Source organism: Neopsephotus bourkii, unplaced genomic scaffold (genome assembly GCF_033783945.1).
Source record: "Neopsephotus bourkii isolate Nb327-2 ecotype Australia unplaced genomic scaffold, CSIRO-AGI_Nbou_v1 NB_272, whole genome shotgun sequence".
Lineage (NCBI taxonomy): Eukaryota > Metazoa > Chordata > Aves > Psittaciformes > Psittacidae > Neopsephotus > Neopsephotus bourkii.
Window position 1 is genome coordinate 13,581,561 of NW_026900781.1, and position 14,762 is coordinate 13,596,322.

The following is a 14,762-nucleotide window of genomic DNA, read 5'->3' on the forward strand; positions in this document are numbered from 1 at the left end:
TAAGTAGGAAATATTTTTGGCAGCCTAAAAGGTCACAAAAATACTAAATGCATTATATATATTATGCTACAAGCTTTAAAAAGAAGCCAAAATACCACATCCTGCCAAGCAGAGGGAAAATAATAAAACAGAAATTAAGCACTGATCCAGGAACATTTACAGAATTATTCTGAGAGACTATTAACAGAATCACTTCCAGAGCACCCAGTTCATACTCACAGCCCCTCAGAAAAATTCCACCTTTTTATAAAGTTTGAGGTTTTCAAAATGTGGTACATGTCAAACTCATCATAACAACTGCTGATAATTACTTGGATGCTATAAAATTTTAAATTATTGGATCAGTACAAATTTCTTGAGGATTTTTCAAAGCCTTCAAATGAATTTATGCAAAACACACTACTAAGTCTACCATACTGTAGGTCCCCTCAACAAGGACTGCAACTTACTCAACAAGCTATGCCACTTCAAACCTTTTCTTTCAGTGTCAACTATGAGGCTGCTGAAGTTTTGATTGATACATTTTCTAATTTTTAATTTTTACACAGTTGGTAATGTGCAATACTGACAACAAAGCAACACAAAACCAGTCTTTTTTTTCCCCCATCTTCAGTCAGTCTTCCCTTCCTACAGTACATAGTATGAATGATTATGCAATGCACCATCTCCATTTACATCAGAATATACATTACATTTTCATAATTTTCCTTAGCTTTGTTTTAAATTTAAGGAAAACGTGTAAGCAAGATGGCTAATTTTCTTATGAAGGGGTGTTTTTGATGAACATGGGCTTCTAGAAACAGATGGTAAAATAATTTTTTGCTAAAGTACCTAGTGCTGCAGAAGAACCTGTACATTTATCCTTATTAAAACCAAATTTAATGTTTAAACTTATATCCTCTGCTCTTTGTAACACACATTAACCATGGTTCTCTAACAAAAACTCTTGTGCAACCACAAAAAGATGGACCTACAGTAACAGGCTTGCTGAATGCTAATGGGTGCCTTAAGCAAAGGAAGAAATACTAGGATATCATGCAGATTTACTGAACTCACCTGACAGAGGTGTAAAACCATTCTCTAGGAGCAGAGATGCATGCACAAAAGTAAGAATATGATTGCAAGTAACAGACTTCATGAAATTAGACACAAGATCTTCAAAATGAATGAGAAAACATCTGGGTAAAAACAATAAGTAAAATTCCAGGGTTCCTCACCTCTCGCTTTGCAAGCAGCACATTAGGAACAATATGAGGCAGGCACCGTCCCAACATTAGCATGACACTTTTTTCACTGTCTGCTATCCGAGACACCTAGAAAACCAAGTTGTTTGTTTGTTTGTGCTGTTTTAAATGGAGCACACAAATGGAAAAATAACATTTCAAAAGAGTAATAGGAATTGCAGCAGGCTGATCACTTACAAGAAAATACTTATTTTACACACATTAAGCCACAAGTTTGACCTGGCAGTACCGGCAAAAGCATGAAACCACTTATACATACTCAAAGCTTCCCAGTACTTACACATCACTAGGTTTCATGTTTAATCTAAAATCTAAAAACATATCCTTAAGTTTCATGCACATAGACTAATCTCTCCATCTATGTTAAAAGATCCTGTTTCAAAGCAATTATTGCTTAACTATTGCTGCCATGCAGAATAATGCATCTTCCAGTTTACGTCAACTGGGAAATTTACCTCTGATCCCAAACGACTGTCTGCTGACATCCGACAAAACGACAGTAGTGCTTGATGGAAAGTTGGTGACAATTTCCTGAAATATTGTCAAAAAGGGAGGGGAAATCATAAATCAGATAGGTGATTGAACAACTCCTTTCACTCTGGTTTAACCAGCTAGGTTAAATGACATTCAGAAAACATTTTAAGTGAAACACACCACAGAATTTTTTCTTAAAAATTATCTTTGACTTTTAGGATGTTTAGTTTGTAACAAGGGAAGAAGTGGGTATCCTAATTAAGAAGTTACTTTCAGTTCCAAAAAATGTAACATCTTTCGGACCACTTCACAGATGTAAATAGGACTGAAGCATGAAGAAGAGGAAGCTTCAGCACTACAAGAGGAAGTATACAATTATGCAAACAGAGAAGGGGCAGGCGGAAATCACAAGAAACCGTATTCTTGCTTAATGCTCCAATTCTGAACATTGCATAAAAGCATCTGAGTAGTCGGTCACTCACAAGCCTCAGGATTAAATAGTGATTGCTCAACTGCCACTCTGGGATATAAATGGTGGATTCAAATGTATAGTGATAACCTCAAAACTAAATCCCTGATGTCAATGTGTATCTACAGAACTATACTGCTGCACAGCCATGCACAGCACCAGCCAACACAGCCAAGCTACTCAAAGCCTTAAAGCATACACATAAAAAACCTGGTGTTTCAAAACAACCTTGTCACAGGAGGATAACTTGGCAGAAACGTATCTCAAAAAGCGATTACTGAATTGACCATTACATAAAACAGGCAAGCAGCAGCACCAGTAGCATTCTATTCTTCCCAATAATGACAACTCCCTCCTGCCTTATCTGAGGCTTGTATATACATGCTAATCTAACACTGCCTCATCCACTATGCTTGAAGAGGAAAAACAACATGTCTTCCAAAACATTCACAGAAAGCATCTAACCCTGTATCATCATGTACTGCTTGAGTCCTCTAATCACACTTTATGAGTTTGAGAGCACAGGAATAGGCAATTCCTATTTCTCAGGTGTAAAGTGGTTAGCACCTTTCAACTTTTAAAGATGCTATTTTGTACATGTGAGCACACAAAATCCTACACCCTTGCAATTATGCATATGGATACATTTTTGTATCTAATACACTGTTTATTAGAAAGACATCATCATTCACTCTTTTCTAGAAAAAAAAAGGCAGGTAAAGAATCCATGTTCTTAAAACTGTTTAAATGAATCCACATGGACACAGATACATACAAAGTAATTTTTGTCCTCCATTTACAAAATATGACAAATAAGAATTTATTACTTACAATCAAGTTTCTTTCTTGACAATACAGAGTTTTAAAACATGTTTTAAATTTTAATGAGTTTAATTCCAATCAGATTGGTCTTTTGCTAGGGTTCACTTTTAAAAAGTTACTGAACGACTTAGATGGTAACAAGTTGCAGAGGACCTCTGTTTAAAGACGTCCTAGACCTTATTCTGTAACAGTATTCTCGATTGACAGATTTACAGTCTCTATTCAAAGCTTTTAGGTTTACATTGGGAGAACATGAGCAAGTGTTGCAAAGCAGCAGCTTGATGTTAAGAGAGTGGCAAGGCATTAGCCAGTCCTTTGTCTGGGCTCTCTCACCTTGGTGTTTGCTCTGCTGAACCTCAGATCCTTCCCCATTTGAAATTTTAATTACATCCTACACAAGGCCAAAGTTCTATCCCCATTTTGCAGAGACTGAAAACTATGACGATATGTTGCTGTGTCTCCCTTGAGGTTAATTAATAGCAAGCTCTGGGCAGGATGGATCCCATTCAATTGCTGCTATAGTTAGAACAAGAAAGCTTCTCCTTGGAGAAGTCTAGTAAAATCCTTGATGGCTACACACTGGGCAGAAATTATGATAAATCCAGGTCTCCTGCAAACAAGTCAGGGGAAAGACTTTTCAAAGGCTAATAGATGCCACTAGAGAAGATTTTAAAGTGTAAGAAAATTTGATGAACATGAAACCCAAGCACACTCTTCCGTGTAACACTAGGACAAAAGACTCCATTTACTGAAAAAGGTAGAAGTGACTACTATATACAGAAAACACCTTGTTACTGGTGCAAACCACCAAACACCTTAGATGAGCTGAATAAATACATGTGGTATGGTCTACTGAAACTCCTGCTAGTGCTTCCTACTGCAATCTGTTAGATGGCATTATTCCAATGATGGCCACATCCTCATTCACAGGCATGCACACGCAGCTGCTCTGAGCGCAGGCACACAAAGCAGGCACACTTGCTCTTCTATCCTCTCCTCCCATCTGGGCAAAATTTCTTCCAAGAATCCACTCCCCAGCTACAGTAGCAACAATCTTGCCTTTTAGGATAGAGTCTTAGCTTTTAATGCCTCTCAATACTTTCTGAATAAATTATAGTAATTGTCTTCTATAAATAACCACCTGTGGACTGATATAAATATGCAGCACTTCTAACATGCTACTTTTCCCACAGATCTCAAAATACTTAGATAGCTCTTACTACAAAAAATGACCACATTGTTAAAAACCAAGTGCATAATTCCGGAAGAAAATGTAGTGATATCTATCTATAAAACACTGTATCAAGTAGGGTATCCTTTGACCCTTCACTAACATGTTAAGCCCAAAACTCAGTACAAAAATAGCTATGCATGCATTAATTTATTTCTGAAGTGAAATGCATTTGAGGAGACTTCTGAAGTTAACTTAATTGTGATTCAAGGATTTATTCAACCACTTTTAAAATAAATCCATGTATGAGTGACTATATTTGCGAGTGACAAAACAAATTCTGTTTTTCTAGACTGTGTTAAATCCCACCAGAGATACTCACAGTTCCTTCCTCACTCAAGTGATCTCATCTTATTTTGATACCCATCCTCACTATTTCTAAACCATCAATCTAACATTCACGCATTTAATGCCTCCCAGAATTCCCAATTACTCTGAGCAAAAAGAAACTTGCTGCAAGCCACAGATGAAAGTAGGTAGACAAGTTTATTTTGCAAGAAAAGTAAATTTCTAGCAGAGGTAAGCAGTTACTTTGTTTCTTATCCCTCATCATCTCACCACTTGTATTGATTTTCCATCTGCACAGAGTATCACACAGATTTCTACTTGGTATTTTCAGATAGAAGGTAACTCTAAAAACATAATACTGTACCAACACCTGTAAAAGAACACCAAGGTTAACTGGCAAAATACAAAGCAGAATGGGTACTTGCTCCCCAGGGAACAGCAAAAGTAAGACCATGAGGTGAGCTACTTGGGCAACTTTGTCCGCAACAGTAATTTTAGAAGTTGTACATACACTCACTAGGTTTGTGCTTTGTATTACTCCTGATGGCTATACAATGGTTTATCTATTATTAAATGAACATGTGTCATGGTTCCCCTCTTCACTATACTGCTTAAAAAGACTGTGTAGATTGGAGAGCCTTTCTCGAGAATACTCAGACACACAAACTCAGTCTCCATTTAATAACAAGAATACCCTGTTTTAATTAAAAGAGTCACAGCAGTCCAATGAATACTTGCCCCAAATTCAAAACTCAGAAAGCAGAATTATTTTAAAAAATACATCATTTTAATAATTGATTATTAAAAAGTCAAATCATACAGGTCTTAGAGTACCCAAAATAAAAAAAAAACAACAAACAAACTCCCAACCACTCTTCATGCAGAAAAGAAGAAGTTTCATTATGAAATTAACAGTTAAAAGAGAATGGAGATACCCTGCTTTTTCATTCACCATTTTGAATTTAGAGGGTTTTTTTTTGTTGTTGCAAGATACAGGACTGGTTTTAGAAACAAGCAGGAGGTGAAAAGAAACCCTTAAACTTAAAAATACAGGTTTATCAAAGGTACTGCCTCCTAAAAAGATTAGGAATAATATTAAAATATTAGCACTGTACCCTAACGGTAAGTCAGTTTGAAACATAAATGGTCTAAAAATCCTGCAGAATTTTACTGTTAGAAAAATATCTATTTTATAAGAACTTTTAACTAAAGCATTCCAGTTTAATACTGGTCACTAACCTATTAGGTTTATCAAAGTGGACTGCAGCTTTTGTTGATGAAGCACAAGAGGACAGTTTCTCTGTTTCCTTACAGGGCACAGAATTTAGTGTTTCATCTTTAGAAGTCCTTGAATCCACTGCAGCTGATAAAGAAAGGCTTGTGTCCTCAGTGTTTCCATGCGTACTGTCATTCTCAGAGCTCCTGATATCCAAGTACCGTCCATTGCCCTCTGAGACTGTGAGAGGCACTTGTTTTAAAGGAGGATGGGGAGCTACACCATAAACTGTTGACACAGCATAGTTTTCATTCTTGAGAAAGTCTATTTCGCTAAAGAAAGAAAAAGCAAAGAATTAAATGGTTTTGTAGCTTTCACAAGAAGGTTGTTAAAATCACAAGACTGAAGCACAGAAATCAGGCCAACATATGAAAGAGCTCTCCAATTCCATTAAGCTCAAAAATTCCTTTGATACAAATGTTATATCACACAAGCTGTTCAAATTAGCACCTATTCAACTGAGTTCTTTAGTCAGTAATTAGTAGTAGGAATAATGTTGCCCTCTGAGTGAATCAATGAACTAAACAAATAACAATAGTGTTATCTGCTTCTGACTGAAATTTGAGCACTGAGACACAAGCTGTCACGAGACAGAACTTTGTCTGGGATATAAAACTTAAAATACTATAGTGGTGAATTATCTCACCTGACTTTGAAAGAGTAATGATACAAGTCAATAAAGGCACTTAAAAATTATACACTTGCTCATGTGTTGTATTGGTGCATCTCGTAAGAGGAATGGTATATTTTAGCTTAGAATCCTATGTTTTGACCAAACTTTTAAAGTCTATTTTGTTGCTGTTAAAGATACCTTCACTGCTACTTTCTTGCTCTGTATAAAGAAAAACTGCGTTGAAGTAAGTCACTAAAACAATACTATAGTGTGTACAGCTTACCAACACTAAGGAGTGAAATAAAGCTAACTTAAGAGTTAAGTGACACAAAACACAACAGAACTGATTCTGTTTTCAAGGAAATCAGTAAGTTGCACTGAAAGAACAAAATTGATTACAAAATTAAATAATGTGGCTAATAAAAGGGAAATAGTCAGTCTGAAGTCTCTTTTCTAAATCAAATCCCACGTATTTGGAAGAAATATCCCATGTATTTGGAAGAATTTGGAAGGAGGAAAGAATGCCCTGCTCTGAAGAACTCCAAGTAGTTTTCTAAGTGTAAATTGTAAGTTTTCATGTATGTGCTAGAAAAAGACTGAGAAGTTATTCCAACATTTAACAGCAGCCGAGCAGATTTATAAATACATACCTCTCAAGTCTTTGGATTTGTTCCATCAAAGACCATTTCTCACTGTTTAACACACTAATTTGATCTTCTAATTTTTGCACTATTAAACATTGCTAAATACAAGATAGAAACAAAAGAGTTTAGTCCAATGAAGCTTAGCAGTACTGCAAACAGCTGAAACATTTCTTCTGTACAATCTCTTACTTCTATGGACTGAGGTGTTGTTTCAAACACAGGGATGCTCCCAAGTACAGGAGTAGCAGCCTCTAACTCATCATCATCTACACCAACTGATACATCCACCACATCTTTCGCCGTAATATGATGGTTTCCAAAGTCACGATAAAGTTGTAACAGGTCTGGAGGTTTTGGAATGTTCAATCCTACATCATCCCAAAGTTCAAAATCCTTCAAAGGAATAAAAGAAACTAAAATATACCATACACTTCCTTTTATTTTTGTTTCTCTTCCTCATCACAGTGCAGGTCACACAACAGCAAAATAGTCACTTTGAGATTGCATTGTAGTAAAGCAGATGAAAGCTTAAATCAGGCATTAAGAAACAAAAGTCGAAAAAAGAGCCATTTCAGGACCCAAGGCAGTTTCATCCTAAAGGCAGCTCTAGCCAATGTACTAACAACAGGACCTTTCAAAAACACATAGCTCACAATCATTTAATTTTTTTTTTTAACCTAGGATATGAACACTTTTTAAAATCAGATATAACATCACCAAATTCTAGCAAAACCCAGTGCAGCTGTTAAAAGGCTTTCTACAGATAGCAGCATAGTTTTGTTCCCAAACTCATTCACAAGTATAGGTGTAATTTTCCAGAAGCAGACAGTCAAACCACTCTGTAAATAGGGTGCATATTCTCAACGTAATTTAGACATAACTATATTAATTGTGTAGAGGTGTAAACAATACTAGGTCCTCCTGTCTCAAACCAACATTGTATGTCCTTTTCTCCCTGACATGTTACCATCTTATTACTACATGATTATTCCATATCTGTATTAATAAATAAGCATATGCACTATTATATAGGAATTACGATGGTCTCTAATGACATTAAATTTCAGTTACTTTTTTTATAACTTTTTCCCTACTGTTTGTAGTTTTCATTGTATTTTGCCATACACCTATTTGAAGAAAGGTTATTTTCCTGACAGAATTATGTGAATAATCTAGGAAAAAAATTGCATTCTGTATGTTAAGTATGTTTAGTATGTAGCTGTCCTAGGTTTTTTTCTTAATTTTCTCCCAACATAAACCACTTTCATCAGGTTTCATTTATCCTTACATAAAAAGGATAAATTATTCATCTTTTCTCTTCTTGGGGCTGTATCCTCACAAGTATTTGTGTGAAACCTAGCAGTGTCAAACTCAAATCTTGAAGTGGGTGGTCCAAGAATCTTATTTAACAACCCAGTGTCCTTATGGATTAGGATATGAATTGCAGGAAAAATATAGGAGGACCAGTTACATACAGAACTGGTTGAAATTTAGTATTACTGAGTTCAACATTTAATTCTTCTGGCAATATTCTAGTTTTGTGCTGAATATATATTGGGTGTTGATGCTACTGGGTGTTTTCTTCACTCAGTAACAGTCAAGATGTAATTAGAAACTTCCAAACACTTGAAGAATTTCTTCCCCATGAAATGCAAATCAAAGGAGACATAAAACTAATCATCTTAAGAAAAGCACATCAAAACACTGCTATGTTTGGAAATATCTAATATAAAACCTTATTACTGAGAGCTTCCCTGCTATTGTATTCAAAGCCACAGTATGACTAAGTATATGCATACGCATATGTATATGCAGGAGATAACAATAAGTGAGTATATTGTATATCCTGCACAACTGAGAAAGATTTTAGGAAAAGATTATGTTTAAAATTTTACTACACCCAGATCCCTGAGTTTAACTGAAAGGGAGTCCCCGTCAGAATCCAGGAAAGCATGTAAGTAGCTATAACTCACACTATTTTTCTTCATGTTTTTCTTCCTTTAAAGAATACATGCATTCTGCCTCCCTCCTATTTGAGAAAATACTCCTCCAAGTGCTGTTTCCAAACCAGGCTTTCTACGTGAAAATGCTAACTTATTTGAACTTTTTTCATACTTGTATGTATGAAAGGAACTTACATGCATAAGACATATCATTTAAGTTCACCTGAGTTTCTGGCAAGATCAGAATATGGAAAGCATGCATGTAAAAACACCACAAGAAAATCTTTACCTGATCGTGATTTTCATCTGAAAATGTTATTGATGTAAGCTTGTAACTATTCTTCAATAAAAATTCATTTACTAGGAAGTTTAGAGCTCTTTTCTCAAGAGGTCTGATTGGCTCCTGGAAAAAAAACAAGAAAACAATACACTACATATTCGGCTCATCTCCCTCCCAACTACAGAAGTGTGTCTGTCATGTAAAGTCCATGCAAAGCTCAGTTAACACCAGCCACCTACCTGAATTTCAGGACTTGATTTGTAATTTTTTCGTTCCTGCAAAGGAACTTCATTTTCTGGGAAAGAAAAAAAAGTAACTAGATTTTACTCTTTCACACAGGATAAGCTCAGCTACTTCTACGTTGTTCGAAGTAGAGACTTAAGAAAAGGTTTATGTACACCACCTGCAGCCTGAGTCAGGTTGGCTCGGAGGGCCTGTATGGTCTCCTTGGCTTTCCGCAGCTCAAACTCCAGGACTGGACAGGGATTTGGATTAAACACACACAGGCATCCAACCAAGGCAAGGGAAACAAAAATAAAATATAAAAAGCAAGGATGGGTGTGAAAAAAAATATACAGTTTGTATTAACAGAAAGCATGCAATCTTCATGGAACTTATGAACACATGCAGCAGAGTTGGTCTGAAAGCAAACTGGTGAACATTTTCCATAGTTTCACTGGACATAAGTTAGCTAGATCAAAATTTCAAGCTGTCTGACAAGGACTCGCTGTAAGGTTTTGGGGTCTTCCCCCCTCTACCTCCACCCCCCCACACCCCTTTTTTCATTTTTTTTTTTTCTTGCTTGCTTTTCACTGCTTATTCTGGGAAACAGTTGTAACTCCTTTCCCATTCTTACAATCAGCTGATACTGCCAAACATTTTGACTTCTAGGGACAAGAGGAGTATGAGGGCAAACAGAGGACAGATATAAACGAAGCAAATACATGCTGGCAGCAGAGGAAGCTGTCTCCATGTAGCAAAGCTTAAACCATAAAGTGAATGCACTCTCCCATTAAGACTACGGGGGTTTTTATTTGAAATGAAATTATACACAGAAATTTTAGTAGTTTAAATGACAGAACTGGAAACAAACTTTATTTTACTATTAAGAATAATTTTGTTTTAAGTATATACCTAAAAATAGTGGAGTTTTAGGAATAACCTGGAGTTGATTAAGATTTTGAATTTAATTGAATACATTAAGAGATGCAAAAGACAAAAAAAATAAAAGGCAAAATATGCAGCTTTCCTACAGTACTTGGAAAAGCTTGAAATAGAACATTCTTTGCTCCATTATTCTTAAAAGTTTCTAGTGATTCTAGACTATACAACATTTTCAGTGATCTAGAGTCAACTTTATAGATTCCAAAATATGTAATTCTAGTTGCTGTTATCACCTGCTCCACCTCCCAGTCCCCTTGGCCACTGTTCTGTTTTTCTCATATTCTAACATTTCCTCCAAAAAAGGGCCAGTAGTGGCTTGTTTGCACTGAAATTTCTAACGTTTTGATGTTGAGGTAATATGTATACTGTGGCTTTAAATTTTAAAACCCTGTACCTTTGCAAGACATACAGTAAATGTTCTTTTTATACCCATTTAAGGTTAGAGCATCTAAGGGAACCTATATAAGGATCTATCAGATAACTACATGCATTTCATTAATTCTGAGATTACTCACACTTAAGCATGGAATTACCAGAAAGGATTCTTGCACTTAACTAGGAGACATGAGCAGAGAACAGCTACCATACTGAAGTGTTAAACTAAAAATGCTGTAGCTGCTTTTAATAAGAATAATATTAATGAGACTTTTAATCACTGCCTGGAGACGAATTAACATGGCATTTTGACATATTTATGGAGGACAACGCATGGCAGAAGCACTGCATTGGCTCTTGCTTATAAGAAATGCTACTGAAGACTGTCAATAGAACTGTTTCCTCTTTTGAACATCTGCTAAGAATCTTTTGATGAGTACACATGGAAAAAAAGATTCACTCAGTTTGCATTTACCCATAAAAACTGAAGGAATAACTATAGTACACCACATTTGCTACATGAAAGTAACTTGTTTGATGCACAGAATTTTACTGCAGCAATACAAAAGCACAACTGAGGATACGATGAATAAAATATGTAAAAAAGCTCTCTAGTATTCAGCAATGCTGATCTGCAAATACTTCTGTGCAACAAAGTTAGAAAATGCTCTTGTAGTAAAGTATCTAATAATTTTAGCACTTCCTTGCATTTGAGTTACTAATTCACAGTTACGACTCTAATCTGTAGGCTCCTAATTTGTTAGCTTTTGAAAATTGTGAAGAATTCAATTTAAGCAAATCTTCTGATGGAAATGGCTACATGTAATCATCTTGTTCTTCGAAAATATTTTCACAGACCAGAACAGTTGCAGATCAGGAGTGCCCTACACTAGAATGATATAAATAATGAAGAAAAAAAATGGAAACAACACCAAAAACTAGAAAAAAATCAGGAATCCCATTAAGGAAAATAGGAGTAAGACATGCCTGAAGGTGTAGAAAGCCAAAAAACTCATGTCAGACAAACCCATGTCAGACGGCAAGAATTAATTTTTAGTGAATTGTCATGATGCTGAAAATTCTTAGAAACCGTTAAGACTTTACCCTTTCAACCTTAAGAGTAGATTACTCTGCTGCATGTTTCTCTGTATACAGTGGAAGATTCTGGGTACAATATATTTGAGAAGCTGTCATGTCGCAGCATGTCACAATAGCCACACAATTTATTACAACACATCATTGTTACAGTCATACCTTATCTCCTGGTCCTACTAATGCCACCATTATGATCACCATAATAAAAAAGCTTGATGCATCTAAGCCAGTCACAAATTTTGTTATTTGAAGGATTCTGTTAATATATGCATAAATATTTATAAATATGTACAATATAATTCTAATCAACTTTTAAATGATTAAAAGCTCTTTATTTTAGAAGCTATACTGAAATGTAATCTCCTGCCAAGACGCTAGTAATTTTTAACTCAACATGTGTATTAATGAAATCAATGCTGGAAATCCACATTTTTTATGATATAATGTTCTCTTCAATTAAAAACGCTACCTCTAATCTCTGTCTTTGAAACTATTAAGTACTGACTTTGAAAATAATGACCTGATCTCTTTCTCCCCCTCTCCCTCTGTTGTAAAGATTTTGTACCTTTGAGAAGTTAAGCCTTCAAAACCACTGATAAAGCCAGCTAAAGTTTAACTTCATGTTGACTGAACTGATAACATACATAGCTCATTACAGTATTAGATAAAAGGTGTTGACACTCCTTAAGAATGCTACGGAGAAGAGTTTTGCTGCAGAAAACCTCAGAAAGGAGAGGACCAAATTAATTCTCTCGGTTAGAAAAACAGAGAACAGAAATTTAGAGCTCTGAGGTTGGTTAATCTTCCTACAAGAAAAGGGCATTTCTGAAGAATCTGTTTTGTCTCAGAGGAGAAAACTAGTCCAAATTGAAGTGGCTCTTTTCCTTTTTCTTTCTGTGAAGAACTCAAATCACTACAGCTACCATTATGAAAAAAGAAAAAATTACTTAGACTTACTTAAAAGAGCTGAAACTTACAAGCAAACAACAAAGTATTAGACCAAGATTTTCAGATTAGTGATTTTTAAATGTTTCCATTTTCATGCAGCTAATCTAATAACCTTAAAAAAGAAGTATGTATCAGGACTGGGCAGCTTGTCAGCTCAGCTCTGAAATTTAAAAACTAAGCTTTCTCAAGGATCATATTCTATTCACTCACATTTGTTAATGATTTCATAAGTTACAGAACCATATATTGTAGTAGTTAGCCATAGAGAACAAGCTGTGAGTTGAGATATTGAACAAGTTGAAATCAACATGAACAGTGGTCTTGTTGGTCCAAGGCAAAAAAGTTGAGGAAATAACTGCACTTGCAAAAGTTTTCAGTACTTGCTTTTGCATAAGCAATATTTTTTTTCAATTATACTAGAAGTTTACATTCTACATATGAATTATCTTGTCAAGACTTGATACTTCACTATGAAATATTTCAGAGAACTGTAGAAAGGTAGTTTTGTGCTGTGAAGCCACTATATGGCATTCTGGAATTTTCTTTTAAAATCAGTTCTCCTATGAAGTATCAAGGGCCTCTGTGCTTACCTGGCTTTCTCCAAATTTGGAGTTACAAGTTACAGTTACAAGTTTTGTTGTTGTTTGTTTCTTAACTGTCATTTCAAGTTCTTCCTCCTTGTACAGTAAATGTAGAACTCTAGGTGTCCTAAAATATGTCCTCTAAAACATACATGACATCCCATTACTTTTGATAGATTGGCGCATACGTTTTGAGTTAATCAGAAGAAATTTAAGCTCACTGACTACAGTCAGCAATGGAGACACTATTACCACATACTTCAAGACCTGAGGTTTCCTAATTCCCACTTTCCTGGTATAACTGCAATGAAGAAGTGACCATATTTAGAGCTGGTAAGAGCTTAGGTTCAAATCCTGACAGGGACAGTATTTTATGCAGCTAATCAGAGATACATAGTCTAGCCAGAAATCCATGCTAATGCAGGGAGATCTGAGAACATAAATGCTTGAAGTTTGATTATGAGAATTTTATCATCATTGAAAACACAGCATTATGTTTTTAAAATTATCAGCTTCTCAGAATAGTAGATGTCAAAGGCAGGTTAGCAATTCTAAATGTTTTCAATTATGGAAAGCAGGTGGTTGTGTACACAGTCAACTTAAGATGTGGCAGAAGATTCAGTTCCTTAGATCGAATGTCAGATAACCTATTTTCACCAAAAGCTCTGGGTATTTGACTTCAAGTTAAATGTACTCTTATTCCACAGGAATGGAACGGGGTTTTTTTTCTCTATTCTCAGGTTGTTTTGTGACAATGAATATTTGGAGGAGGTTTACTAAGCCAAGTAAATCCTTCAGTACTGACTATCTTAGCACGAACTGTTTCGCACCTAATATGTGAATTTAGATTCAAGGCATTTTAGAGAACAAGTTGTTCCCATTTAGTAAATTGCAAGTTCTAGGGACATGTCTAGTTTTTGAAACTCTTTGTAGATTGCAAACGTGTTACTCAATTTGTTACACAGTTGTCTATGTTAAGATCAGGTGCATAAGGAAGACAACCGATGCCTTCTAAAAACTGCCGTTCCTTTCATCATGCTCATCACATTCTGATTGGCTTCTATGACTTCTATCTTGATTTCCCAAGTGAGAAGTTCACATCAACTCACGTTTGCTTCTAGCCCAAATTTTGATTCTAACACCAGATGGAATGAACTGGGCTAACAGATTTGAAATACCAAAACCCATTTCCAGGAATTTTTGGGTTCGTAAAATAAAAAACATGGCAACTGAATTTAACACCATTTATAATGTTAAAATAGAAAAGTGATGCTTTCAATGGTATACCTGCATAAGTTTTTGATTTTGTGCTTCC

General features: G+C 35.5%; 1 protein-coding gene across 6 annotated transcripts in view; it reads right to left on the bottom strand.

Moving 5' to 3' along the window:
• Nucleotides 1-14,762, bottom strand: part of RELCH (RAB11 binding and LisH domain, coiled-coil and HEAT repeat containing) — a 75,299-nt gene that overhangs the window by 40,519 nt on the left and 20,018 nt on the right. For 4 of the 6 annotated variants that reach the window (XM_061346663.1, XM_061346662.1, XM_061346665.1 and 1 more), the window contains exons 3-10: nucleotides 9,688-9,759; nucleotides 9,524-9,579; nucleotides 9,294-9,407; nucleotides 7,251-7,454; nucleotides 7,068-7,159; nucleotides 5,768-6,076; nucleotides 1,700-1,775; nucleotides 1,218-1,313 (exon numbers count right to left, since the gene is read on the bottom strand). In XM_061346663.1, coding sequence (XP_061202647.1) covers nucleotides 1,218-1,313; nucleotides 1,700-1,775; nucleotides 5,768-6,076; nucleotides 7,068-7,159; nucleotides 7,251-7,454; nucleotides 9,294-9,407; nucleotides 9,524-9,579; nucleotides 9,688-9,759 — 1,019 coding nt within the window. Of the gene's footprint in view, nucleotides 1-1,217; nucleotides 1,314-1,699; nucleotides 1,776-5,767; nucleotides 6,077-7,067; nucleotides 7,160-7,250; nucleotides 7,455-9,293; nucleotides 9,408-9,523; nucleotides 9,580-9,687; nucleotides 9,760-14,762 lie in introns of those variants that run through there. The other 2 variants (XM_061346664.1, XM_061346667.1) reach the window with 2 other exon arrangements.